This window comes from Cynocephalus volans, chromosome 8 (assembly GCF_027409185.1).
Source record: "Cynocephalus volans isolate mCynVol1 chromosome 8, mCynVol1.pri, whole genome shotgun sequence".
Taxonomy (NCBI): domain Eukaryota; kingdom Metazoa; phylum Chordata; class Mammalia; order Dermoptera; family Cynocephalidae; genus Cynocephalus; species Cynocephalus volans.
The window spans coordinates 35,874,322-35,899,955 of record NC_084467.1 but is presented as its reverse complement, the minus strand read 5'-3'; the positions used below and the strand labels follow the sequence as shown (position 1 = coordinate 35,899,955).

The window sequence follows — 25,634 nt, the reverse complement described above, 5'->3', positions numbered from 1 at the left end:
TACATGGCCTGATTCCCTCACACTCTACCCTGAGCTGAGGTTCTGGGTGGGCCCCCCACTCGTCCCTCTCCTTGGGCCTCCCACCTTTGTGACCAGTGTTCCTGCCCTCAGAGCAGACCCCAGTCTCTGCCCAGGCAAATCTGGATCTTCCTATCATGGGGCAGGGTGAGGGGCTCGGGGGCTGTGCAGTGTTACTTGTCAGGCTATAGCACCCAGCCCTGTTTATCTGTGTAATAATTTTTGTAAAAATTGTATTACCTGTGGTTGCCAGCCCCCTTGTCCCCAGCCTCGCGTCCAATCTGTCTTCCAGGCCTGCTTGCACCTCACTCAGCTGCTCTGTCTCTCATTCCAGCCCTGGCTGTCAGGCCCAGCCAGCAGAGGCCCATGACCCAGCAGCCTGCCCAAAGCACTTGTTTCTGGGGGCCAGGGGTGGGGGCCGCTCAAGAGGAGGTTTGAGCCCAGAACCCTGGGGAAGGACCCTGCACGACACCCCTGGCCCTTCCTCTACCAGGCTAACGGCCCAGTCTTCCCAAACGTGCTGCCCTTATTCATGTGCCAAATGGCCCCAGCCCACATTCCCCCACCCCCTTTCTGGAGCCAGAGCTCCTTCTCCCAAGACCTGCAGTGTCCATTTGTCCGTCCTCTGTGCCCTCTGTGCAGTGACGGCCCCTGCCACGCCACCTCTAATCCTCTGTAGCAATAATGGTGCACCACCCACCCCTGCCCATCCGTGCACCACTAGGATTTTAAAGTCCATAGATTTTAATGAAATTTCTATTCCTGTCTCTGAGCTGCTGCTGTGCTTTGTCTGGGTCCCCCGGGGGGAAAGAGTCAGGGCTGGGATGGGACCTCTGTCTGCCAGGCCTTTGTGGAGGCCTGGGAGGAAAAAAGGCAAAGGCTTTGATGATTGGGACAAGGGCCAGACAGACAGCCTTGGGGTCCTGGCAAAAGCTCATCTAAGACGATTTGAAGCTGGCTGAGAAGCAGCAGCAGCAGATGGGGCAAGTTCCAGCAGAAGCAGGAGCCTGCTTTGTGACCAGCCCTCAGGTCGGGAACTGGGGTGCCATGCTGGACATTGGTATGGAAGCTGGCTCCTCCCTGGGGCTGTACTGAAGCTGCCGTCCCCAGCGGCAGGTGGCAGCCCAGCCTCGAGGTCGGGGACAGTGCTCCAAAGGAGGTGCAGGCAGGTGGAGTTGGAGAGGCTCAGCCCAAACTCCAGCAGCCCCATGGAGGCAGGGAAAGGGTCTGAGGCCCAGAATGAAGGACCCCAAGGGCCGCTGCCTGGACAGGAAGGAATAAATGTGAGGCAACAGCAGCTTGACCCTTCAGCCCAGCCTGCCCAGATGTCTACCTGCTTTGGTTTACCTGTGGTTGGGAGAGACACGGAAAGGCCCCAGAGATGCCTGCAGCTCCTGTTCCATGGCCTTCTTCTGTTCCTTTAGCTCTGAAGGAGAGATAGAACTGAGACACAGTGCCCAGTTCTTGTAGGGGGGGTACAAGTGAGGCAGGGAGCAGGAGGCTAGGGGCTCTGGGGCTTGCTTAGGGTCCTCACCTCTCAGGGTGGGCCCTGGGGCTGCCTGGGAGGGCTGACACACTCGCATACACTCCTCTTCTAGGCGGTGCTGCAGGGAAAGCTGAGTCAGCGCCCCCAGCTTAAGGCAGGGGCATGGTGGGGCAGGATACAGAGGCCAAGATCCCTAGGGCAAGGCCTAGGAATGAGCCCATGCATCCTCCTCAGCCCAGCCACCAAGAGGGCAGCCCCAAAAGGGAACAGCAGCCCTTCCAGGTTTGGCGAGATGCTGGTTGGGCCTGTACCTAGACTTAGGTAAAGGACAAAGGCAAAAGACCTGGGGCAAATGCAGCAGGTTAACCTAAAACTGCTATCGCTGGACATAAGGGCTCAAGCAGCACTGTGAGCTTCTAGGATTTAACGTACACACAAGTGTGCATACATGTCAAATGGACACAGGATTCACAACTTTACATACACATGTATGCAGACACACATGAACATGGGTCCCATACACCCAGGTGAGAAGTACGCGTTTCTGCGCTCAGCAGAGAGGCTCAGGGGAAGGCCCAGGGCTGCAGCTCACCTGCAAGGTGGGGATCTCCCTCTCCAAGGTGCGACACTCCTCCTCCAGGAGGTCCCTGGGACATGGGGGAGCATGGCAGCCAGACCGGTGCCACAGGACCAAGTCTCAGCTGAACCCACCGCATGCCCTGACCTCCGGCCTCACCAGGAGCCCCTCCAGCCCCTCTTTTCTCAGCCCATGCTGCTCTCGGCTGCCTGGTCCCAACACAGACTTCCAGCCCCCCCAGATGTGTCTTCTTGCCCCCCTCACAGCTCCCACCGGCAGGCACCACCCTCTCTTCTGCACTACTGCACTGGGCCTGGACTCTTTCCTGCATAAAGGAAAAGCCCTTTCCTGCTTAAAACCCTTCAGTGGCTCCCCTGTGTCAGGATAAAAATCCTAGGGCCATGGCCCTACTGGCATGTGTACTGGCTACTTCCAGGTAACAACCTCACTAACTACGCAGCAATGGGCTCTTCCCACCCCTCAGCCTGACGCATGTGGGTCTCCCCACCAGGTATGCTGCCTCCCTTCTCTTCTGTCCCAGTCCCAGCACCACAAGCTCTATGCCTGTCTCCTGTCCTGCATCCATGACACCTGCACACATTCAGGTGCCCTTGGGCCTCACCTCAGGTGTCTGGCAACCTGATCAATGTTGGACATGTTCAGTTGGTCCTTGATGACACTGAGGTCCCTGTGACTGCTGCTGGCAGATGAAGTCATTATCACTCTCCCCGTGTTGCTCACCCCAGGCCTTCAGGACACAAATACCACTTCTCCTAGACAAGATTGTGTCTTTTCTCACAAAGGCAACATAATATAGTACAAAGAGTAGGAGTTCTGGAGCCTGGTTTGCAATTAGGCTCTGCCACACCTTCACCGTATGTGACCTCAGGCATATCGCTTATCCTTTCTTTATTTTATTTATTTATTTTTTTAATTTTATTTTGTCGATATACATTGTGGCTGATTATTGTTGCCCATCACCAAAACCTCCCTTCCTCCTCCCCCCCCCAACAATGCGCTTATCCTTTCTGAACTTTAGTTTCCTCATCTGCAAAACGGAGACGTCACCCACCTCATAGAGCTGTGTGAGGACTAGAGTAAGAAACTGCTGCCACCCACTTCTCATGAACATGCTCCTGTTCACCTATCTCATTCAGTTCCAGCTGTAAATACCACTTGCGCCCTCCTGCTCAGCTTTCCCCAGCCCTTGCTCTGTTCTCTAGGCCTGGGGAAAAACTGCCCACTGGACATGACCTCCTTTCTTCCCACTTCCCGAAAAGCTCCTCTCTCTTTCAGCCACCTGAAAAACTCCTCATACTCCAAGACCCAGATCATACCAGTCACTTTCTCCAGGAACCCTTGCCTGTCCCAGGTGGGGCTGGTGTCTCTGAGTTTCTGTAGACCTCATGTACAGGTCCCTACCATAAGTGGCTGTAAAAGCATCCAGCCCCAGACCGCTCCTCCACTGAGCCAGGTGGGACCTACTGGTTGGCTGGGGCCCTCTGCCAAGCTGGGACAGATCCATCCTCTCCTACCAGCACTTTACCTGGGGTCAGCTCTCCTCTGGAATATTTCCTTTTCTGGTAAATCACAACTGGGCTCCTCCAAGGCAAAGCGAAGGACCCTAGGGCTATACCGGGCCCAAGCCTGGGTCTGGTCCCTGTAGAAAGTGCACATGAAGGAAGCTTTCAGAAAACCACAGGAAACGCCACCCTAAGTCCTTGTCAGGGGCAGGGTTAGCCCATCTGATGTCTGGGAAGGGACTCGAGCCTAAGGGTCTCACCTGCCCTCGAAAATAGCCTTGTGGCGGAGACCTTGGAGCAGCTGCCGGAGTTCCTGGCGGACGAGGTTCCTTAGGACGGGCGGTGGTGCCAGAAGGGAGGAAGGGTCAGAGATAGGGCGGGAGCCCGGGGCTTGGAAGGATCGAGCCTCTTGGAGCAGCGCCCGTAGCATCACCACCTGCAAGGAGAGCTGGGACACCTTGTAACTGAGGAGGAAGGTGACGGGAGTGAAGGGGTGCTGGGGGGGCGAGGGTTAGGCGGAGTCAACCGGGAGAGGGCAAGGGCAGTGACACCCGACAAGATCTCGGGAGTTACCGGGCAGGGCCAGAGACCCGGAAGAGGTGGGAAATCATCCGAGTTTGGGGGCAGGCCTGGGGCGTGGCCCACCTTCCCACCCCCCACCTCCGCCCGCAGCTCCAGGCTCAGATCCACCGCCGCCTCCCCCAATATCCTCTTCACTTCGGGCCGCTCCGGGAGCGGGACATGCTCCTCCACCAGCTCCCACAGCGATGGGGAGTCCTGGGGCATGGCCAGCCCGCGCCGCCGTCCCCTCGCTCAGACCTATGGGATGGGAGGTCGGAGCGCTGAGTTTACTGAGGGACAGCCGGTCGCCCGCGCCCCGCCCTTGTTCCGCCGCCGGTCCTCACGGCTGGAATCATCCCGTCCAGAGCCGCCAGTCTCCCGCACCGTCTCTTCGCCCCGCTTCTGGCTGACTCTCAGGACCGTGGTTTCTAGCCACCGCTCCCAGGAGCCGGGCAGGGGACCGAGGCCCTGGCCCCGCCTCTTCCGCGCAGCCGTCACCCGGGAGACCGCTGCGTGGCTCCAGGACCCGCCCCCAAGGGGGCCAGCCGGCTGTCTGCGAGCTCCGACTGCCCGCGGGGGCCGGCGGTGCTTGGGTGTGGGTGCCATCCAGAGCCCGGACCCCAGCCACCGTGGGCTCATCCCTGCGCACCTTCCGGCCACGGGGCGGGTGGAAGGACAGAAATCTGGGCCCACTGTGTCTATTACTTCGTTGCCTCGACTGGCCCGGAGGCAGTTGCAGGGTAAACTTTTCATCCTAGGCCAGCGGAGTCTAGTGAGTGGTAGCGCTTGGAGAACCACGACAGTCCAGGCCAGGCCAGGCCAGCCAGTTGGGCCAGGTGTCCTCCCACCGCAACACACTCAGAGTAACTAGATTCGGGGACCCAGATCCCCATCCCCAAACAGACAAGGGGGATGCTCCATTCACGTTTTTTACTAAAGCACCCACACAAGTTTCTGTGCAATGTACAAACACGAGCCCGCCCTGGGGCTACTGCCTCCTCTCTGAGACAGGGAGGCGGGAACCAGACAGACTGATCCAAGCTCCACCTGCCCCCTCATGCAAAGGCCAACCCCAAGATCCCAGGCAGCGACACAGCATCCCCTCTGGTCCCCTCCTGGGGGCTGCTCCTCAGCAGGGGGTGCACCAAAGCTTGCCCCCTACAATGTTGAATGAAAAAGGTTTCCCCTCCCCTGGGAGCATGGGGGATCCTCGGGTCTGAGAACTCCCCCTGGAAGAGACACTGCCCCTAGTCATATCTCCCACCCTTCCAGGCCCTAGGGGACTCAAGGGGGGAAACTGAGGCACAGAGAGGTGGAGTGACCTAGCCCAGGCCACTCCGCGAGGCAGTGCAGGGGCTGGCCCGACCCTGACAGTGAGGGTGGCTGGGCTGGGGAGAGTGGGGCAGGAAGGAGGGTTGACCCCAGAGAGGGCCACACTTGTGGGGCCTGCCCAGGCTGGCATCCCCCCAAAGTGGGGGGATGAAACTTCCATGTATAGCTGGGGGCCTACTGAAGACCCTGACAGCAGAGCCCACATCTCAGTCCTGGGGGTCCTCCACAGAGAAGCCGCCAGCCAGACTGTAGGTCAGTCTTCTGGCAGGCAATCCTCGGCACTGAGAGCCTGTGTCCATTAGTGTCAGCCCCTAGGGGGCCATGATGGGGGCCGCCCAATGTCCACTGTGATGTTGGTGAAGAGAGGTTGCCGAGACACCTCCAAGACCTGGTACCGCACTGAACCGATGCCATCCCGCTTCATGGTCAGCTTCGTGTTTTGGATCTTGGTAAACCTAGATAGGATGGAAATGGGTCCAGATCAGGGCTAACCACCAAACCCAATATGGGATCTCTGGGGCCACTGCTCAAGCCATCCTGGCTCCTTCCAGGGTGACTTGGCAGGAGCCCTTTTGCTCTTGTATCTGCCTTCAAGACAGAGATTGCACCCCCTTCAGTCAGAAAACAATTGTGACACGCTCACAAATCTCAGTTCAGACCTTCCTTCTAAGCCTTAGATCCAGACATGAGGTGTCCCACAGGCACCTCAAATGCAATGTGTCCTGTGTCGGGTGCATCACCTTCACTACCCAAACCTGTGCCATCTTCTCTGTCCCTCCTCCCCCATCTATTTATTGAGCACTCCCATGTGACACACTGTGCTCTAAGCACCAGGGATACAGCCACGAACAGGATAGGCAACGTCCTTCCTCTCACACAAGTCTGCTTCACTAGGGGAGACCGACAACAGACAGGGACAACATCAGAGCACTGAGGGAGACAAGATGGCTGCCCTGGAAGACGTACATGCCATCAAGCTGAGGGCAGGAGGAAGAGCATTCCAGGCAGAGAGGTCAGAGCACATGTGACCCTAAACTGGGAATGAGATTTTGCACATATGAGTGGCTAGACCTTAATGGGCCATGAAGAAAAACAAAAAGATTAGCTTGGAGGTTAGAGCATACCTGGGCAGGGCTCATATGTCAAAGGAAGTTCATATTTCCTCCTGCGAGTGAGAGGACACAGGGATTTCTAACCCAGTTTTTGGGGGGTGGAGGGCAAAGGAGAAGCAGGGAAACCATTAAAGGCCACCACAGTGGCCCAGGCAAGATCACAGAGGTGGGCCTAGGGTGCAGGTAGTAAAAGGGAAAAGTGGATGGGCTCATATGTTGGGGATAGCACTAACATGACTTGCTGATAGTTTGGACATGCAGGGTGAGGGAAAGAATCCAGGAAAAACTCCTTGATTTGAGGCAAAAGCAACTAGATAGATAAAGAGAACCACCATCCATAGAGTTCCTTACGTCAGAAATTTCTTGCTATTTTGCCATTTCCACACTCAAGGCAGACATCGCTAATTGATGATGGCACCCAGACAAGCAACTCCTGAAACAGGACCAAGGCTCCTGACATGTACTTGTAGAGCTCCACCCCCACCCTCTTCCCAACTGTTTTGATCCTCCCAGTCCTTCGGAGCTCCACTCAGATCCCTGTCCCGAACCATCCCGGCACTGACCACTCTTGCTCTGACGCCCTGGAGCCCCTCTTCTCCGTTCTGTCATCCCCTTCCCTACTGACCATGGTTTTTATCTGAACTGCTTTTTCATCAGCTTCCTGGACTCTGCCAAACATCAACCCTTTATACCCTGTGTTCAGAGTAGAAAAACCCTACTATTCCAGCTGGGGGCACAGCAGCCCCATAGGCCCATGCCCCAGCATGCCCACTTAGGCTCCCCTGACCCCTGCATTCCTGGTCTGCTTCCTCTCCTGGCCTGCTCAGCAGCTAGGCCAGCCCTTCACCTTCCTCAAGCTCAAAGAGTGAGCCTTCTAAACACAAATCTGACCCTGCCCCTCCCCGCTTAAAGCCCTTCCATGACTCCCCCAGTCCTCTGGAACAAAAGTTAAACTCCCTACCTGGTATTCAAGACCCCTAATACCCGGCACTGACCCCGCTACTGTTACTGCCAGCCTTCAGAGATCTTAAAAGCAAATGGTTTAAGACTCTCAGTACATACCATGCATGTTCACATTCCAGACTCTTATAACTACAATTTGCCTTATCCAAACTGGCCTCCTCCATTAACCTGGTGAACACAGCACTGTGCCCTAGGTAAGTGTGAAACAAATATTTGTTGAATGAATAACTTTTTTTTTCTTTTTTTTTACCTTCTTTGATCAGAAACTCTTCATTTTTTCTTTCTTTCTTTCTTTTTTATTTTTTTGTATTTATAAGTTTTTTTGACTCCTCTTTTTTTTTTTTTAGAAAATAACTCTTCTCAAACTCCAGTTTACCATCACCTCCTCCAGGAAGCCTCTCACCATCACACCCACTTCTGCCAGCACAGCACCTTATCCTGATCACCTGGTGCTGTAACTACCTGTTTCCCTGCCTGTCTCCATGTCTAGAAGGAACTTTATGAGAGAGCAGGGATTGGGTATGACTGCTCTGGGTCCCCCGTCCCCAGAAAGTTTGGTACCAGACAATCACAGAGCAGCATCAGGAAGCCCGGGAAATCCTTGTCTACATTTTACACGCCCTGTAGGCCCTTCTTCCAGCCAGCCCACATGCCAAATGTGGCCACCTCCAAAGAGATGGAGCCGCCACCTCCAATCTCAGTGGTCTGACACTATCTTTCTACTCCTTGCCCCACACTACTCTGGCCACCTTTATGGGATCTTTAGGAGCTATGCCCAGCGCCTGCTATCTCTCGTCCTATCTGCTCTGGCAGAGCCAGTATAAGCAGGGGTCATGCAAGGTACAAGAGTGAGGTCTGTGAGGGTACTGATGGGAATGCAATCTACTCAATGACAATTTGAGTCTTGACTTTAAACTCTGGCCACCTCTTGGAATCAGGCCAGGGGTGTGAGATATCTAGGTCTGGGGCTGAGCTTGGGGATTTGCAGGACAGGGATCAAGGATGCTGGGAGTCACCTCTAGGAGTCAGTAATCAGGTACCTTGGGATCACCTCTAGGAATCAGTGGCACTGGCAGTCACCACCCAGGGGTCAAGGATGTTTGGAGGCCACCTCTAGGGAGTAAAAGGATTAGGGGCACTTTGGGGTCAAGGGTGCTGGGGGGTCACCTCTGAGGGTTGGGCTCGTTATGCTTGTCCCGGTCGTGCTTGATCATGCGGTAGCGGCCTATTCGGATGTCTGGGCGTGAGATCTTCATCCCAGTCAGGGAGATCCTGAGGGTGGGGACAGTCAGAGTGGAGCAGGCACCAGGCAGGGCAAGGAGCTCGGCCCAGTCTGCACCTCCCCGTTGCAACCACCCAAGTCTACTCCCCACCCTATCCCTACTCACCGATTGAAGATGTCATCGTCCTCACCACCCCAGCCCCAGTACTCGTTGGGGAAGCCGTTGATTCTCAGAAACTGGGCCTTACTCAGGCCTGACACACCTCCGAAGTAGCCAGCATAGGGCAGCCTATGATATGGGAGAGCAGGTGTCAGTAAGGGTCCCAAGGGGAGCCAAGATGAAGGACCAGAGATGGGATGGGGATAGAATGTGCATTGAGCCTAGCAGAGGGGTTGGGGCCAGGGGCCAGGAGCAAGCGGGGTACTTGGGCTGCAAATGAGGGCCTGGATGTGGTGGGGACGGGGAGGTCTGGGTTTAGCTAAGAAGAAAGCCCTCACCGGAAGCCAAATTTGTCCATGGCAATGGCAAAGTGGCGGGGCTGGTCACCGCAGCGGTACAGGTTGCGGTCATCCATGGGGACCAGGTCCACGTCGCTGAAGATGAAGCAGTCATAGGCAGCGTCCTCCTTCAGTGCCTCTAGGAAGCCCACGTTGAGCAACTTGGCCCGGTTGAAAGTTTCCTCACCATGCTGGGGTGTGGGGCGGGGACAGGTTAGCTCATGGCCTGTGACCAGCAAGCATCTGCCACTTCACCACTTTCCAGAGCAGTCCCTGGGAGCCTACCCTGCCCTTCCCTCCCTGCATGGCTCCCCCAGACTCTCAGGATCAAGTCCACTGTCTGATCCCGGATCTGGCCTTCAATAATAGCCTTTCATGGTTTGGCTCCAGTCTCCTCTCTGGCCACTGCCGTCAGATCCTAAGGCCCAGCACACGCCAGCACATGCCATACTCCTTTCTTGCCTCCAGGCCATAGGGTTAGCAGTATCCCCTCCTTGGAATGCTCTCCTTGGCTTGTCAAATGCATGTCTGGAAAGGCTCCCCTGACCAAACCTCCCCATCCCAGTACAATTATTCATTCCCTTCTATAGGCTTCATTCATGCCAATGTCTGCTTAAACCGCTGTTTAGAGCTCTCATCTCATTCACTCATTCAGACATGCCCTGTGGCCCTCTCCTTTGTGCCAGGCATTGTCTTTGTGTCAGAGGGGATTCTAGAGATGAGCAGCCTTGGTCACTATCCCTGCTGAGCATACAGTCACAAAGTGAGATAAACAATGAATGCTCCAAATGACCAGTGTCTGGGATGCAGAAGCCATGGGGACGAAACCACCGAGTCTCAGGCACCTGCCTCCTCTGGCTCATTTGGATCTGCATCTAACTCCCTGGGGAGCCTCTGAGACCAGCGGGACTGGAGGGACTGTCCGCTTTCTCCTTGTTGATCAGCACTCCCTTCTGACCTTTCTCATGAGCCAGGAGCCCTAGGTTTCTCCCACACAGCTCACAGACATGCCCATCTAGAAAAAACCAAACCTGCCTCCAGCCACCACCCTACCTTTTGCCTTGCCTTCTCGGCAGAGATTTTTTGAAAAGAGTTGTCTCCAATTGGTTATTTCCATTTTGTCAAATCCGATTCCTTCTTCAACCCACTGCAATCTGCTTCCGCCCCCACCATGCCCCTGAAATGGCTCCTGCCAGGCCCACCTTGTTGCTAAATCCACTGGACGTTCTCGGGCCACATGCCTCCTCACGCCCCCACAGCGCTCACGCAGCTGCTGCCTTTCCTCCCTGGCTCTGACTGCAGGGCTTCCAGGACACCGCACTCTCCTGGGTCTCCTCGACCCTCTGGCCAGTCTTCTCAGCCTCTGTAGTGGCCTCTCTTTCTCTGCCTTCCCTGAAGTGCTGGCTTTCTCCTCCCATGGCCCATGCTCTCCGGGCATGTCAGACGTTGTTGGTTTTAGGGACCATCTACATATTGGTGCTCCTAGAACCTTCTCCACCGTAGACCTCCCTCCTCAGTCCAGACTCATTTGTCTAACTGCCTGGTAAACACTCCTCCTATACATCCCACAAGCACTTGAACTTGTCACAGGCAAGAAAGGATTCAGAGCCACACTGTCGCCCAGACCTGGCCCAGTTCTATGTCCCCCATCTCACTCACAGGTGTGGCCCTCCACACAGCAAATGGCCAAGACAGAAACCCTCAAGTTGTCTTCACATCTCATTTTTCTCACTCTCCACTCCTTGCGTAACATCTCCCCTTTCGTGCCCACTACTGTCCTACTCAGCACAGTCACCATCTCCTTCCTGGGTATCATAATCTCTTCCTAACTGTTCACCTGCTTCGAGTCTCCCACTTTCCATCCATTCTCCACATGCAATCAGAACCATCTTTCTAAAAAGCAAACACATGCACTACTGCCTCCTGAAAACCCTACAACGGTGCCCCACCACCTGCAGGCTAGAATTTAGCTGCTTCACATGACCATCAAGACCCTTCTTGATTTGGCCTCCATCAACTCCCCAGCCTCACCTTAGCTACCCAGCCTACATGTTGGACCCCCCGTGAGTTCCTGAACACACGAGACCAGTTCTCTCGCTGGGCCCTGGATCCTCCAGTCCCTCTGCTGCCTGTTGTCTGTTCAGCCATCAAGACCCATCTCAGCAGTCGTTCCCCAACCTCATGGCTGGACCAGGCCCCTCTGCTCTCCCACGGCCTCCGCTCTGACTCGTCACACACTCTCCTATTGGAGATACAGAGATCCATGTCCAAGTCCGGGAGTCCTCTGCGGGAAGGGAGCGCCATGTCAAATCTTTTCTGGCACCTACAAGCCAGTCCTAGCCACGCCCACAGCAGGCTTAGATGCTGAGTCCCCTGGCCTCAGCGGTGGCTGGCACCTGCCCCTGAAGGTTCCACAGGCTTCATCCCTCTTGCAAGGCCACAGTCTCCCTCTCCTCAGGGCCCTCAACACCTCCTCCTAGTCAGCACACCCTAGGCCTCCACCACCACGGGCTGGGCCAACCACACAGCACATGAGCCTATGAGCAGGCACACCCACAGGTGCATGCGGTTCCCTGGTGGCCACACCAGGACCACAGATGGAGCACCTGGTTGATAACGTAGACGCCATAGCGCAGCCGCTGCCGCCTCAAGATGGGGTGCAAGTAGTGGAGCCAGTAGCGCAGATGGTGCTCCCGGTGTCGAAAGGGGATGATGACTGCCACCGTCTGAGCTGGGGTGCAGTCAGGTGGTGTATAGCGGCCGCCCAGGAGCACGCCTGGGTTCTCCCTCTGCACCCGCTCCAGTGGCATGGGTGAGGTGAACTCGATCAGCAGCCGGCCAACTGCAGGCAGGACGGTGTCAGGGATCAGCCTCCACCAGAATTCAGGCACAACAGCTCCCTCCCTCAGCCTGGGGTCGGCAAAGGGACTCCAAGAATAGACCTCTTACGACAGACCTAGGTCCCCGGACGTCAAGACTCCATTCCCCCAGTCAAACTGGTAAGACCCTCTTCCCACTTCTACAGGCAGGCTCTACCCTCCAAGCTCACCAAGACCAGGTGGCAAGTCAGGACACGGTGGCAGGACAGGAGCCGTGGGGCCAGGCTGGGCACTGGGGACCTCAGGCAGCCCAGAGCTGGGGGCAGTGGCGTTGGGCCGAGAGCAGTTGGTGCTGCTGCTGGCAGCTGGGTGGAGGGCACGGGCAGGGCCACGGGCACTGAAGCGGCTGAAGAAGGCCAGATGCTGGGCGTAGACGTCAAAGTAGAGGATGACAGCCACGAGAAAGTGCAGCAGGCAGAGAAGGAGCACAGCCTTGCAGACGCGCTCCAGCGTCCCCCCCAGCAGTCTGCTCATCCCGCAGGCGGCCGCTGGCCCGCCCAGTGGGCCCGGGCATCCGGCTGCTGGCCTGCGCAGGGTAGGAGAGAAACAGACCCAGCAGGTCAGGGCACGATGGGCAAGGCTCCCCACCCACCTCCTGCCCAGTTGCTCACTCATGGACCTGCATCTTCACACTTACCTGCTCACACCCTTTGACACTCATGGACCCACATTCTACCTGCAAATAGACACCCAGACACAATCTCTGGCAACTCAGTACTCACACATCCTCAGTCACACCCCAGTACTAACCCACATACACTTACACTCCTTGTCCTCACTGACACACACACACAGGTGCACACCCTTACTACACAACTCTACACATACACATCCATGTCTTCCCAGGAACATGGATGCATGATCACACTGGTTTGCATCTAAGCATGAAATTTATCTACAGATCCACATGTGCACCTGTGCCCCAGAGACAGACACCCCCCAGGGCAGCATCCTCAACCCACAACTCATGGCTTCGGGTAGGAGAAAGGGAGACCACTTATGAGTACCTGCTGGGCAGGAGCACATTACACGCATGACTTCATTTAGTCCTTCCAGGAACCGTGGTGGAAAGTGGTTTGGCCATTCAGGTCCCAGCAGCAAGCAGACCAGGCCAACTGGGAGCAGGCTGGGACCCCTCAGCATCAAGGGGGCCCAAATATGGACAGGATGTTTAGGGGACCCCTTCCCACTGGAGCAAGAAGTCAAAATGCAAGGTGAGGCAGGGGACAACCTTCACCTAAGGCTTCAAGGCCAGCACTCCCTCCCTCCCCCAACTGGGACAAACACTCTGGGGCTGTGCAGCTCAGCTGGCTCTGATTCCCAGAACAGGGACGCACGGGCCCTGGAGACTGGCACAGCACTCTGACTGGCAGGAAGGGGTCTTGCCTGGGCGATGCTCCAGCTGTGGTACCAACAGAGCATCAGCTACTTCTGGCAGTGCTCAGGAATCGGAGTGAGTCTCACAGACACAGATTGACATGGACACACTTGGTCCCAGCAACAGTCACCCATACTCAGACAGAGAACTACATACAGAGTCACAGACACACCCGGGTGACAGTAACACAGAGAGTCACACACTCACCAACAAAGCCACTGCTCCTGGCCTTACACAGCCATACATCCAGGCTCCCAGGCAGCTGACACCTAGACCCACGTGCAAACATCCGACCCCTCCCTTTGGGGCAGGGGTTCTGGGTCAGGCCGTCGGCCAGGCTGAGGGTGCTTTTGGGCAGGGCTGGGAGGCTGAACATGTGGCACCCAGGACAGGGGAGGCAGCAGAGACCGGGTGGGTGTGGAGCGGGGGGGGGGGGGGCGTGGATAGGGGGAGTGGATGTGGGGCGGGGGCCGAAGCAAAGGGGAGACGTGAATGGAGCGCCTCCCGCGCCACGAGGCCGGGGCGAGCGGGGACAATGAGGGAGGCTGGCTGGGGGCGGGCGGAGGAGCCCAGCAGAGAGCCGAGGGATGGGGGTGGGGTGCGGCGGGGTGAGGCCAAGCCGGGGTCTGGCCGCCGGCGCCCCTCTCACCGGGTCCTGGGCTGGGATCTCGGAGCCGCGCCCAGGGTGCCCCTCGCGGGGTCGGGTCTGGAATCTCGGGGCCCCGGCTGGGTGGCCACGCGCGCCCTCCTCTCACCCGGCGCTCGGGCTCAGCAGGGGACGCCGCTTCGGCTCGGGCAGGGTTCTCGGCTCCGGCAGCTGCAAACGGCTCCGTCCCCCATGGCCCGGCCCCGCCGCCTCCCTCCGCCCGGTCAGCGGCCCCCGCGGCCCCCGGGCCGCCTCCCGCCGCCGCCGCCGCCGCCGCGGGCCATGCAGCCGAGCTGCCCCGGGAGGCAGGGCGGGGCCGGGCGGCCGGGCAGACCCACGGACCCGCGGACCGACGGACCACAGCGCCGCCGCCTCCCTCCCGCGCTACGGCGCCTCGGAGGGGCAGGCCCGGCCGGCGCGCTCGCGCGCGCGCCCCCGCGGCCCCCGCCTCCTGCGCTCCCGCGCCTGCCGCGCGCAGCTCCGGTGCCCGCCCTTGCCGGCGGCCGAGCCATGGGGCAGGGGCGCAGGACACTGGCCAGGCTCATTCAAGGGATTGGCTTAGAGGTCGGACCGGAGAGAGGGTATGGCGTGGTCAAGCCCATCAGCGGGGAGCGGGGATTGGGTAGGAGCACGACCTCAACCAAGGAAGGGGGCCTGGAGGTTGGGCCAGCGCAGACAGCAGGGCTAGGGATTTGTCAAGTCTGTAATGGAAGCATCATTAAAGGCCGGGTTCGAGGACTACCAGTTGGGCAAGACCATTAAAGGTATGGATGGAGGTGGCTGGGGCTTCTAGGGTAACAGGAGGTTGGATAAGAGAAATTTAGAGACTGGACAGGAGAGGGAGAAGCTGGACAGGACCCTCGGAACAAGAGACCAGAGTAGAGGTTGCTGGGAGGGGCTGGTCAAGGGGACAGGACTATCAGGAGAGGCAGGGGCAAGGTGGCTCACTTGGGAGAGTGTGGTGCTGATAACACCAAGGCCACGGGTTTGGATCCCTATATGGGGATGGCCAGTTAGCTCACTTGGGAGAGAACGGTGCTGACAACACCAAGTCAAGGGTTAAGATCCCCTTACCGGTCATCTTTAAAAAAAAAGGGGGGGAGGCAGGGGCAGATGAGTGGGCTCCAAGCCCCACAGGGGTACGGATGATGCCTGAGGGTGGAGCCAGGTAAGTAGATGTGGTCAGATAATTCAGGACCTTCAAGAGTGGTCAGGGTCCTGAAGACATGGGGCTAGAGGACCCCAGGCACAAACTCAAACTCACCAAAGGATCCACATCCCCAGACTCCCTCATTCCCTTCAACAAACATGTTCAGGGGCTACGGAGTCCTCGGCCCAGTACCCAAACCTCCCTACCCAGGAGTCAGCTCCATCCAGAGCAGAGAAGGTGTGTACAGAGTCATAAAGTTGGCAAGAGGTTGGCATGAGGTTGAGGCACATAAGCCTGTTTGCCCTTCCTCTGTGAAAGGTGGCGCAAGTGAGCAATGGAAGCTGCACTGACCCGGACAGATACCACGTTTATTTCACAAATACTGGGAAGATGGGTTGGGGGTGGAGGTGAGGGACACAGGTGCACAGCTGCATAGAGTCGCCATCAGCAGCCCACTCCCCACGCTGAGGATTCAGCCTGGACTGCAGTGTCTCCAAGTCGACAGGCAGCGAGAGGTGAGTGCAGGGAGAGCCCTGAACACCAAGCCCCCTGAAAGGCTAAGGGGCACAGCTCCAGCTGTCCCAGGAAAACCAGCAATAAATAACAGTAGGGCACGGCCCCACCCACACAGATCATCTAGTCACCCATCTTCACTCTGGAGGTCTGCAAAAGAAGAACAGGAGAAATAGGCAGGTATAAAGGAAAAAAGCCACTGAAAGACAGAAGATCAGATCCATGGTTGGATGGATGGACCACAACACATGGATGACTAGACCAGGATGGACACACTGTGACAAACATGAAAAGGGACAGTCATACAAGCATAAGTGAGGCTGTGGGACAGACGGATGGAAGAGAAGTGGCATATGGACAGAGCCAGTCCCCAAGAGTCAACCCAGTCAAGCACCCACAGTCACAATCAGGCCCTTGGACTGATCCTTAGTCATAAACTCACATGTCAGACAGACAAGACACAATTCAGACATGCTGTCCTACAAACAGGCACATACATCACAGATACACAAACACACCAAGACAGGCTTATACAGACACAGGCAAGATCCCAACCTAGTCTAGACCACAAATAAATACACAGAGACAGCAGACAGAAAGAGGATGGCAAATAAAATGATAGAACAGAAAGACGGACTAAGTAAGAACTATACAGATACAAAGCAACAGAGAAAAAAACAGGAGTGTTGTCAGTGATACCAAAAGATACCATCAGAGACAAAAATACACTGAATGCCTCAAAAGGTGAAAACCAGAAGATGGGAATGAGGTGGTGGAAGGTGTCTGGGAGTCCTACGGTTACAGGTAGAGAAAGGGGAGTTTTTTGGCCCATCCAGAATGTGGGTAAGGCTGGGCTGGAGAAAAAGGACAGAGAGGCTCCTCCGGGGGATTCAGCACCTGAAGGATTGCGACGATGACCCCAAAGAGGCCGATGGCGCTGCCAAAGATCTCCACAATGAGAATCTTGACAAAAAGGCTGGGGTTCTGAGCATCAGCCAGGGCGGCCCCACTGCCCACGATGCCCACGCAGACTCCACAGAAGAGGTTAGACAGACCCACTGTGAGGCCAGCCCCAAACATGGAGTAGCCTGGGAGGAGAGAGAGGGGTGCACTGAGGACAAGCCAGGTACACGCGGAGATGAAGACAAAGGCCCAACATGGGCTAATGGGGCCAAACCCCATCCCAACTCTACAAAGCAGGCCCAAGTAGGTGACAGAATATCAAAACGAGGTGTTCAAACTGAGGGGGAAGCAGGTGTGAAGCCCCAGGTTTTTGCCTTCACACACCCACCTACCTACCTGCATGGTAGTTTCGATGGCCGATGGCATGAGGGTCAGTAGCAGTAAAAGGCTGAGGAAGGTAGAAAAGTAAATCAGAAACCACCCCTTATACCACCCCCCCAACCCCCAAATCTCTAAGCAACGTGTTGAACATACTGGAATGGATGCCCACCTACACCCTGGTCTTCCATACCTCAGCCATGTTGCTAATGACAATTGCCATGATGATGCCATAGATGGCCACAGCCTCACAGAAGATGATGCTGGTAGTGGTAGAATAGGGGTTAGGAGATGCAGAGGAAAAAGAAATGAGAAAGAAACCAACCTTCTTCCCCAGAAACCTTTTCCCCACCACATCCCACCCAATCAGGAGGCTGGTCAGAAGCAGTATGTCAGGTCAAACACACAGGCATCTCCCAACACAGATGGTTCTGACAGCCTACCAAGGGCTCTTACACTTACCTGACCAGGTTCTTGGTCTTGATCCTGGGGGCCTTTACCCCTCCTCCAATGATGGAGGAGCCAGTGATATAGATGCCCCTGGTGGAAGGAAAAACTGATGAGCAGAGCCCAAGTGACACTGCCCCCAGGATGACTAAGAACCCAGTGATACCACCTGCCATGACTCAGCCTCTCCCCCTAGTCCCACCACCCCAGCACTCACCAGGCTGCCCCAACCACAGACAGGGAGATAGCTAGGCCAATGCCCAGGTTGGACCACATGAAGGGGGAAGTCTCAGTCAGGAACCTGATGTGGACATAAGGAAGAAAGCAATTCAGCCCTGGTGGGGAAGGGGCACAAAATCCTTAGCCTCCCACCCCACTCCAACCCCACGAGTCCTGGATGCTGCAACAGACTTCATATCTCCCAAAGGTCCATGTCTCAGGCAGCTAGGGGTGGTGTGGGGGAGGGGCTCAGACCTGACAAGAGGGAAGGCTGCAAGACGAGCAGCTCCTAGGGGAATCCTCTCCCTACCCTGCCTTACCATCCGACATCAAAGCGGAAGCCCAGGTCAAAAATGGTGTAGCAGAGTCCTGCAGCAGCGAGAAAAAAGGGGCTTAGAGGCTGCTCTCCAGAGAGAAGCTCCCCAACCTAGAGAAGAAGTTGCTGCCCAGCTGAAGGGCCACCTCCTCCCTAAAGGTCTGCCTACATCTAAGTCAAGGGAGAGTCCTCAGCCTGGCCCCCACGTGAAAGCACGGCTGTTTCCAGACTCCTTCGCTCAGGCCTCCATTTTCTGCCACTCCTTCAGTAACATATCTGCCTCCATGACACCACCTCTCAGACCAAGACCCTTCACAGGAACGCCGTGGAGAGAGGGAGGGAGGGAGGGAGCGATTGTTCTAGCCAGGCCCAACCCCAACCAGATCCCGCCGGCCCAACCCCAACAAGCCGCTTGTTTACCCAACAAGCTGTGGGGGGGGGGGAGGGCAGAACGACCAGGAAAAGAGGAACTGGAGCAGCCGGCTCGTGACCTAAACGGGCAGGCGCAGGAGCAAGAAATGGGCGGCAGCAGTGAGGCGGGGGAGACGGCGGGAGTGACAGAAAGGGGCTGGTGCTGCCTTCACGGGGCCCGCGCCCTTCTGCAAGCAGCTGGAGATCTGGGTCTCCTCTGCCGGGGTCTGAGGCCCCGCAGGCATGAGGCAAGCCCGGGAGCCTGGCGTGCAGAGCCGGCGCTGGGGCTCGGTATTCCCGGTACCCGACTCCCCCGCTGGGCTCCAGCCCGACCTCGATGCCGCCGCCGCCGCCCGCCAGGGCCCAACCTCACCCACGACCAACACGCAGGTCCAGAAGGCAACGAAGACACCGGAGTACAGTAGCGCCAGCCCCGTCATGGCTGCGACGACAGCGGGGGTCGGATCGGTGGGGCCGGAGCTAAAACCGCGTCCCTGCGTCCACCGTCCGCCCCGCAGTCTGTCCGCCCGCCCCGCAGCGTCACCTGACTCGGGCACGTGACGCGCAAGCACCATGTGACCCCATGCGGGCCCCTGCGCAGCGTCGCTGTGCTAGAGCCGGGCAACGCCGGGACTGCGGCGCTGAGGCTTGTGGAGCTTGTAGTCGCGCGCCTCGGAATCCTACTGCCTAGGCGCCGGTCCTTCTCGCGGCTCCCCACCAGCCCCGCTCTATTCCCCAGCCTGCTCGCCGCCCCCCCAGCTCCGCCCCATCCACTGCCGATCCCTGGGCCTCCTCTCTGGCCCCCAGTTCCGGGGACGCGCCGCGCCGTCTTCCTCACCCTGCTCGTGCTGTTGCCCCAGCCTGAAGCACGCCTCTGCCTGGCCAGCACCTACTGGTCCTCAGGAGTCATTCTTCCAGGAAGCCTTCCCTAACCCAGAGGCAGGGTAGTGTGACTGCTCTGGGCTCCCACGATGCCCTGGTGAACCTTATAAACCTTCGGCAAGATCAGGTCATTCCCATTTAAATGCCTCCATGGCTCCCATATCACTCAGAATGAAAGCCAACGTCCTTGCTATGGCCTACGAGGCCTCAGCCCACGTACTTATCACCATTTAGCATATTAAGTATCTTATTTTGTTTGCCCATCTGTCCTGGGAAAAGTGTAAGCACCGTGATTTGTCACACTCACTGCTGTATCTCCATGATTGGTACCCACCTTGTCCCACTTACCGTGATCAATTTACATCTCTGCCTCTACCATTAGACTGGGCACTCCCTGAGGGCAGGGACATCTTTTTTCACCTGTATCTTTAACACATGGACAATGTCAATATAAGATTCTCAGCAAATGTGGGGAATGAAGAGGTGTCTTTTCACTTCACCCCTCTCAGTCTTTAGGGTCCAGCAACTTCACTTTGCTGGAAGCACCCACCATATTGGTTTATGCCTGAGTTTAAGCCCAAATGTCCTTTCCTCCCGACAATTGTTTTTTTCCTCTATAAGATCCATCTCAGGTACCACCCACTCTGGGAAGCCTCCTGGGATACTTGTCAGGTGCCTCCTGTGGGATCCAGTTGTCCCTGGGGTTTCCCTCCTCACAGATAGTACTGTTTCACTATGTGGTAATAGCATATTTAACTATCTCTCTTCCCACTTACACTGTTAGGACAGGAATCTGGTTAAATAGAAATCACATTTCCATCCACAGGACCTGTAGTGTTTGATGAATGAAAAGAAACAGAAAGAGTAAAAGTATCTGGTTTATTTGAGTTTCTGTGATCTTCCTGAGAAACAAACCTGAGTCAGTGTAGACCAGCACTGTTGAACAGAACTTTCTGTGATGATGGAAATGTCCTATAGCTGCACTGTCCTCTCATGTGGCTCTTTGATCACTTGAAATGTGATGAATGTGACTGAGAAACTGAGCTTTTAATCTTAATTTAAGTTTAAATAGCTCCATGTGTCTAGTGGCTAATATATTGGACACTGCAGGTCTAAATTAGTGGCTCTCTAGACAGAGGACATTTGCCAATGTCTAGAGACATCTTTGGTTGTTACATTCAGGAGGGGAGGAGGTGCTTCTGATGTCCAGTGGGCAGAAGCCAGGAATGCTGCTAAATATCCAACCATACACAGGACAGCCACCACACAAAGGATCAGCCCAAGATGTCAAGAGTGCCAAGATTGAGGAACCCTGGTCTAGAACATCTAGCACCTGCCCTTTGAGAAGGAACTTGGATTGGCCAAAGGTCCTGGGGTACTCCCAGGACAGATGAGCCCAGAAGGCACCAGGGAAGCCCCTATGACCTTTCCCCTATCAGTCAAACAATAGGCTTTTACAAGCCAATATGTGTGGAGCCTTGTGTCAGTGCCAGGACAGGACAGAGATGGATTCTATCCTCAGTGAGGGGCTGGTGGCCCTCTCTCCATCCAGGCTACTTCATGGATCCTGGCGAGGTGATGAGAGGTTTAGTGCAGGGAGCACTAAAAGGTCCTAGCAGCGATTCATAAGTCCATCTGTGTCTCTGGCCCCATATGGTATCAGCTGCTTCCCTCATCCTCATAGGCGATGGCAATCCCTCGTCTTCCACTCACAGCTTCTGTTACTGGTGTCTGACCCAGGCGAGGCTCCAGCCCCTGCCAGCTCCGGGAACTAAGGAATGAGGCTGTAGAGGGAGGGGGCTCAGGCTAAGTAGGCTGAATCGGGTGAAAGAGTTCAGCTGAGGGTAAAGGCTTGCACACTTACCTGCAGGGCTGATCTCAGCCAGGTCTAGCTGGGGCCGCGGAGTCAGGGTTGAGCATTCAGGATCATTTGATGACTTCCAGGCAGCTGGGGGTCGAAGCTCCCCAGTGATGAGTGACACATCCGGGATGTCCCATAGCTCTGACTCAGGTGGTGGCAGGGGCACATGGAAGGGAGAGCCTGGAAGGGAGGAAGAAAGAAAATCCACACCGGCCCCTACTCCATGTCCCAAGTTTCCAGCTCAGGCAGTGCCCCACCACTTACCAGGCAACAAGTCCGCGTAATGTGTGAGGTGGGGAGCCAGGCCTGGAGGTGGCCAGGCAGGGTTGCAAGCAGCCTCCAGCTCGCATGGTGACAATACAGGCTGGAAAAAGCTACCAGAAGACTGGGGGGCTAGGGTACCCAGAGGACAGGCCAACAGCACAAAGACATCCACCTCAGGGAAATTGGCAAGCTTGGTGGGGGTGGGCCGCCCCAGGGCCAACACATAGCTACGCTTGCCAGCAGCCTGAGTCAAGTTCCGCAAGTGTGCCAGTGCCTCTTGGTGTCGGGCCACACCCAATGTGCCCGCCAGCAGCCCCACCACACGGGCATCTCTGGCCCTCTCTACCAGATATCGTCTTCGTGCCCTTAGCCGCCCGGCCCGGGCACATTCATCCTGAGTCTTCCCTGTGTCTGGGCAGCAGGAGGAGAAGGGCTGCCCTGGTGCCCACCCTAAGAGCAGCCGGCTCAGGTCTGGGTCAATGTCGAGATCAGTGCTGGCCTCAGAGCGCCCCACATAGAAAGCAGCATACTCTTCCAGGCGCCTCCCTGGGGCCAGAGGGAAGCGGCGCCCAAAACGCTCCAAGGGCTCAGGCTCTGGACTAAGGGACTCCACTGGAAGGGGAAAAGCTGGGCTGGAGACTAACAGGTCCTGGTACTGTGGGCGCAAGAGAGTGGCCAAGGCTTCTGTAAGAGAAAGGGGTGGTGTTGAGGTTAGGGCCTGGCAAACTAGGAGCTCCCTCATACCCAGGAGACTAAATATGACCCCAAAACAAAGGCTGGGCCCAAGCCCATATCAAGAGCTCTATGGGAGTACACTGAAAATGGGAAACTGAGGCATAAAGCGGTTGGCCCACACTTCCTGCATGCACAGGCATAACCCCTCACCCAGAGCATGCGCGCAGGCTGGCTCACTCAGGAGCACCACAGGTGCTGTGGGGTCTGGATTCTGGGCTTCAAAAGCCTTGGCGCAGAGTTCCAAGGCCACAGAACGTTGACCAAGGACGAAGGCAACCGGTAGTGGGCGGGCTGGGGGGCTTAGGCAGGCGGGGCCAAAATGTACAAGTGCCTGAGCTCCAGCTTGCTCAGCGCCCAACACATCCACACAGCAGCTGCAGGGGAGATACCATAAGTGAGAGGGGTTCCCATCTGGAGGAGACTCGCTGTCATCAATGGGAAATGTGGTCAGTGAAGAAAATGATGTCATGAAAGGAAGACGTCGTTGGAAAAAGCTAGCATCAGGAGGGGAGTCGTCATCATCATCACCATCACCACAAAGGAGAAACATAGCCATTGGAGGCAGACACTTCTCAAGCAGAAACCCAATAAGCCCTGGATCCCCAGGCCTAGCCCACTTAATCCCAAGCATCATCATGATCCTCAAGGAGAAACACAGCCATTGGAGGCAGACACTTATCAAGCGGAAACCCAATAAGCCCGGATCCCCAGGCCTAGGCCACTTAAGCCCAAGCTCACACCTGCCATACGCTGTGTCCCCCAAAATGAACATCTTCGACCCCGCGGTCTCCTCCAGTCGTGCAGCCACAGCCCCTGCATCGCCCAAAAGCTGGTCAGGAAACTGCAAGGCCACCTGTAAGCACAAACCATGGGAGCAGGAACAGCCTCTCCCCTACTAAAGGAGGAAACCTTCCGGGGAGCCCCCGCTCAACCTTCAAAACCCCTGGTCCCAGAGGAGCACTCCGCCCCACAGAGAGATGGAGGGGTGGTCCACACGCTGCGGGCAGACTCTGATTCCTCCACACCCTTCCGCTCACAAACTCTCCCAAGATCTGATCCAATGAGAGACCTTTCACCAGAGAGGAGAACCACCCTGCCCTCACCCGTTGGCACCCCAGATCGCGGACAAATCCAACTACTCGCTCCAGCTCGTACACACGGTCGAGGTCCGCGAGAGGAGTGCGCAGTCCCGGGACGCCCGCCTCCCGCTGCAACGCCGCTTCCGCGGGGCTGCTGAACGTAGACTCCATGAGGCACAGCTTGCGTGGCGGGACGCAGCGGGGACCTCCCTCGGGCAGCTTCGGCGCCCGCGTCCACAAAAGCTGCCCTCAAGGGGTTAGAGTCGCTTCGTGGGGTGAGGGAGAACCACAGTCTATCCGGAGCCGGTGGACCACCTCCACCCACCCAAACACCTAACTCCACGAGGGCCTATCCGGAGAGATCATTTCCGGGTCTTAGAGGCGTGGCTGAGAACAATTTGACCAATCCGAAACCAGCACCGCTCCCGCGCTCCAGTCCTCGACTCCAAAAACCACCCATCGAGAACCAATGATCTGCCTGAGCGCGGGGCCAACCGGAAGTGCGCCAGAGGCAGGCGCGGAGTCTTGTGGGCGTTGTAGTTACCCTGCGATCCTTTCCAGGCGCTGGGCGTTTGGCGGTTCAGCCTGCCTCCTGCCCTCAGGAACACCGACTCCCGAAATACGACTACCCGCTAGTCATCGTTAAGCCTTGCATAATTTTAAACTCAGTGCTGAACTGCCTGGGTTTGAATACTAAGTATCTTAGGAACGTCTCTATGCGCGTTTTCTTATCGGCAGAATGGTGGGTTGTAACAACAGTACTTCCTAATAGGATTGTTGTGGGGATCAAAATAATTTATACATAAAACTACAAAGTAGCCCTTTGCATATCACATGCACTGAAAGCATTTGCTATTATCTTCACGTCAATCTGACAATCAGGCAAGCATGGGGTTCATCAGGCACTACATTCTCAGTTTACAGTCTTTGAAGTAAGAATTATCCCATTTTACAGACAAGGAAACTGAGGTTCAAAGAGACTACCTAATAAGACACAGCAAGTCAGTGGCACAATCAGCATCAAACCCAGGTCTACCGATTTCAGGAACTGACCTTTAGACCCCTCATTTTCCTACTTATATATGCTACATTTGTTCATGGGGTGGGATGGGGAAAGGCAGAAGAAGACACTTGGATACCATGTAGTAGGAAAAAGGACTAAAAGCATGTGAAGTATCTCCACATACTCCAAAAGAAGTGAGAAATCAAGAATAAGGTAAGAATGGGACTGAGTAGGGGAAGGGAGACAGAGTGGCTTTGGGGAATAGTAGATGACAGAGGGAGAATGATGCTGGCCGGTGTGGGAAGAAATTGAATGAAGAAGAGTAGAGGACATGGAACTTGCACAAAGGTTAGGAAAAGAATGGGAGAGAGTGGATGAATGTAGGAGTAACCAGTTTCTTCATCACCTCCAAGGAGACTCAAAGCTCATGGATGGGAGTGGAGAGAACTCAGTCCTGCTCTTCAGATCTTACAGAGAAGGCTGGGGTGCCTGAGAGGCAGCCCAGGTGAAACCACAGCTGAGAACACAGAAAGGGAGGCAACACTAAGGGAGGAAAGCAAGAGCAGGCCAGGAGCTGTCCCTGGTCCTGACCGAGTCCTGACCAGCCTGTGCTGGAGGTTCAGTTGAAGTGGGGAGCTATAGATACACAGACAACACTAGGTTCGGCCTTCCTCCTCCTCTGAGGGCTGCGATGCCTACTCTCCCTAGCCCCCCATCGCACACAACACTATGACCCACTTTCTATAGCCCTCCTCAACCATGTGCAAGTTTGGGTGCTCTATAACCCCACACCAGAAACCCATCCAGGAGCCCAAAGCCCCCATCCATTTCTTTTCTCCCACTGGAGCCAGCCCCACCCCACTTCCAGCCCAAGGCCCCAAGTCGTGTACCTGGGAAAGCTCCTCTTCCCATCAGAAATGAAACTTCCTCCATGCAGCCTTCCCTCACCTCCCTCATCATTCTCTCAGCATGGCATCAGCCTTTGTTCAGGGCAGAACAAGGCAGGACAGAGCTGGGGTCCTAGTACTCAGCACTGTTGATTAAATAAATGTATGTGTGCATTTATTTAATGTGTGGAACTAATTTAATGGGTGGGGAGCTGCACATACTACTACAGCCCCGACCACACCGTAAGGACAATGGTGGTATTCTGAATGGCACCAGCTAGGCAGCTTGGCTACAGCAATGCCTCTTCCACTCTAGTTGTCCCCACCACTGCCTACCAAGGCCTGGGTACAAGCATCCTCCCATCCTTCCCTGAGACCTTCTGGGCCCAGG

At 56.2% G+C, this 25,634-nt stretch overlaps 4 protein-coding genes across 17 annotated transcripts; all 4 read right to left on the bottom strand.

Moving 5' to 3' along the window:
- Positions 1–972: 972 nt before the first annotated feature.
- CCDC24 (coiled-coil domain containing 24) lies at positions 973–4,581 on the bottom strand. Of its 2 annotated transcripts, XM_063106835.1 has the most exons (9): positions 4,510–4,581; positions 4,265–4,423; positions 3,865–4,040; positions 3,628–3,741; positions 2,704–2,781; positions 2,097–2,151; positions 1,553–1,622; positions 1,366–1,444; positions 973–1,281 (listed from the first exon to the last, which is right to left on the bottom strand). In XM_063106835.1, the coding sequence occupies exons 2-9, from the start codon at positions 4,388–4,390 to the stop codon at positions 1,044–1,046; spliced, it is 936 nt and encodes a 311-aa protein (XP_062962905.1). In that variant the 5' UTR covers positions 4,391–4,423; positions 4,510–4,581; the 3' UTR covers positions 973–1,043. The 2 variants fall into 2 exon arrangements, with proteins under 2 accessions (XP_062962905.1, XP_062962906.1); XM_063106836.1 differs by lacking the exons at positions 4,265–4,423; positions 4,510–4,581 and having other exon boundaries at positions 2,704–2,778; positions 3,865–4,157.
- Positions 4,582–5,081: 500 nt separating this feature from the next.
- Positions 5,082–14,534, bottom strand: B4GALT2 (beta-1,4-galactosyltransferase 2). 11 transcript variants are annotated; one of them, XM_063104666.1, is made up of 10 exons: positions 14,199–14,534; positions 13,757–13,849; positions 13,179–13,360; positions 12,809–12,847; positions 12,342–12,697; positions 11,899–12,134; positions 9,293–9,483; positions 8,961–9,083; positions 8,740–8,844; positions 5,082–5,952 (listed from the first exon to the last, which is right to left on the bottom strand). In XM_063104666.1, exons 5-10 carry the CDS (start codon positions 12,643–12,645, stop codon positions 5,802–5,804), a joined length of 1,110 nt encoding a protein of 369 aa, XP_062960736.1. In that variant the 5' UTR covers positions 12,646–12,697; positions 12,809–12,847; positions 13,179–13,360; positions 13,757–13,849; positions 14,199–14,534; the 3' UTR covers positions 5,082–5,801. The 11 variants fall into 11 exon arrangements, with proteins under 11 accessions (XP_062960736.1, XP_062960743.1, XP_062960738.1 ...); XM_063104673.1 differs by having other exon boundaries at positions 14,305–14,534; XM_063104668.1 differs by lacking the exon at positions 13,179–13,360.
- Positions 14,535–15,692: 1,158 nt separating this feature from the next.
- On the bottom strand, positions 15,693–19,071 carry ATP6V0B (ATPase H+ transporting V0 subunit b). Of its 2 annotated transcripts, XM_063105797.1 has the most exons (8): positions 18,906–19,071; positions 18,126–18,174; positions 17,804–17,887; positions 17,602–17,679; positions 17,333–17,402; positions 17,158–17,209; positions 16,756–16,946; positions 15,693–16,008 (listed from the first exon to the last, which is right to left on the bottom strand). In XM_063105797.1, the coding sequence occupies exons 1-8, from the start codon at positions 18,970–18,972 to the stop codon at positions 15,982–15,984; spliced, it is 618 nt and encodes a 205-aa protein (XP_062961867.1). In that variant the 5' UTR covers positions 18,973–19,071; the 3' UTR covers positions 15,693–15,981. The 2 variants fall into 2 exon arrangements, with proteins under 2 accessions (XP_062961867.1, XP_062961868.1); XM_063105798.1 differs by lacking the exon at positions 18,126–18,174 and having other exon boundaries at positions 18,906–18,984.
- Positions 19,072–20,295: 1,224 nt separating this feature from the next.
- DPH2 (diphthamide biosynthesis 2) lies at positions 20,296–23,699 on the bottom strand. 2 transcript variants are annotated; one of them, XM_063105218.1, is made up of 6 exons: positions 23,378–23,699; positions 23,015–23,127; positions 22,425–22,648; positions 21,540–22,223; positions 21,279–21,455; positions 20,296–21,198 (listed from the first exon to the last, which is right to left on the bottom strand). In XM_063105218.1, exons 1-6 carry the CDS (start codon positions 23,522–23,524, stop codon positions 21,074–21,076), a joined length of 1,470 nt encoding a protein of 489 aa, XP_062961288.1. In that variant the 5' UTR covers positions 23,525–23,699; the 3' UTR covers positions 20,296–21,073. The 2 variants fall into 2 exon arrangements, with proteins under 2 accessions (XP_062961288.1, XP_062961289.1); XM_063105219.1 differs by lacking the exons at positions 22,425–22,648; positions 23,378–23,699 and having other exon boundaries at positions 23,015–23,093.
- Between the last annotated feature and the right edge of the window lie 1,935 nt (positions 23,700–25,634).

Excerpts from the sequence above, each read along its gene's own strand:
- DPH2 (XM_063105218.1), bottom strand. The coding sequence starts at position 23,524 with ATGGAGTCTACGTTCAGCAGCCCCGCGGAAGCGGCGTTGCAGCGGGAG. Across the intron at positions 22,224-22,424 it reads AGCCTGCGCGCATGCTCTGG|AAGCCTTGGCCACTCTCTTG; the intron begins GTGAGGGGTTAT and ends TTTCTCTTACAG. Across the intron at positions 21,456-21,539 it reads TTACGCGGACTTGTTGCCTG|GCTCTCCCTTCCATGTGCCC; the intron begins GTAAGTGGTGGG and ends CCTCCCTTCCAG.
- ATP6V0B (XM_063105797.1), bottom strand. The coding sequence starts at position 18,972 with ATGACGGGGCTGGCGCTACTGTACTCCGGTGTCTTCGTTGCCTTCTGG. Across the intron at positions 17,680-17,803 it reads TCTGTGGTTGGGGCAGCCTG|GGGCATCTATATCACTGGCT; the intron begins GTGAGTGCTGGG and ends TCCTTCCACCAG. Across the intron at positions 16,009-16,755 it reads TCATCGTCGCAATCCTTCAG|ACCTCCAGAGTGAAGATGGG; the intron begins GTGCTGAATCCC and ends CTTCTTTTGCAG.
- B4GALT2 (XM_063104666.1), bottom strand. The coding sequence starts at position 12,645 with ATGAGCAGACTGCTGGGGGGGACGCTGGAGCGCGTCTGCAAGGCTGTG. Across the intron at positions 9,484-11,898 it reads GCGTCTACGTTATCAACCAG|CATGGTGAGGAAACTTTCAA; the intron begins GTGCTCCATCTG and ends CCCACACCCCAG. Across the intron at positions 5,953-8,739 it reads AACGAGCCCAACCCTCAGAG|GTTTACCAAGATCCAAAACA; the intron begins GTGACCCCCCAG and ends CATCCTATCTAG.
- CCDC24 (XM_063106835.1), bottom strand. The coding sequence starts at position 4,390 with ATGCCCCAGGACTCCCCATCGCTGTGGGAGCTGGTGGAGGAGCATGTC. Across the intron at positions 1,623-2,096 it reads GGGAGATCCCCACCTTGCAG|CACCGCCTAGAAGAGGAGTG; the intron begins GTGAGCTGCAGC and ends CTTTCCCTGCAG. Across the intron at positions 1,282-1,365 it reads CGTGTCTCTCCCAACCACAG|GCAGCGGCCCTTGGGGTCCT; the intron begins GTAAACCAAAGC and ends CTTCCTGTCCAG.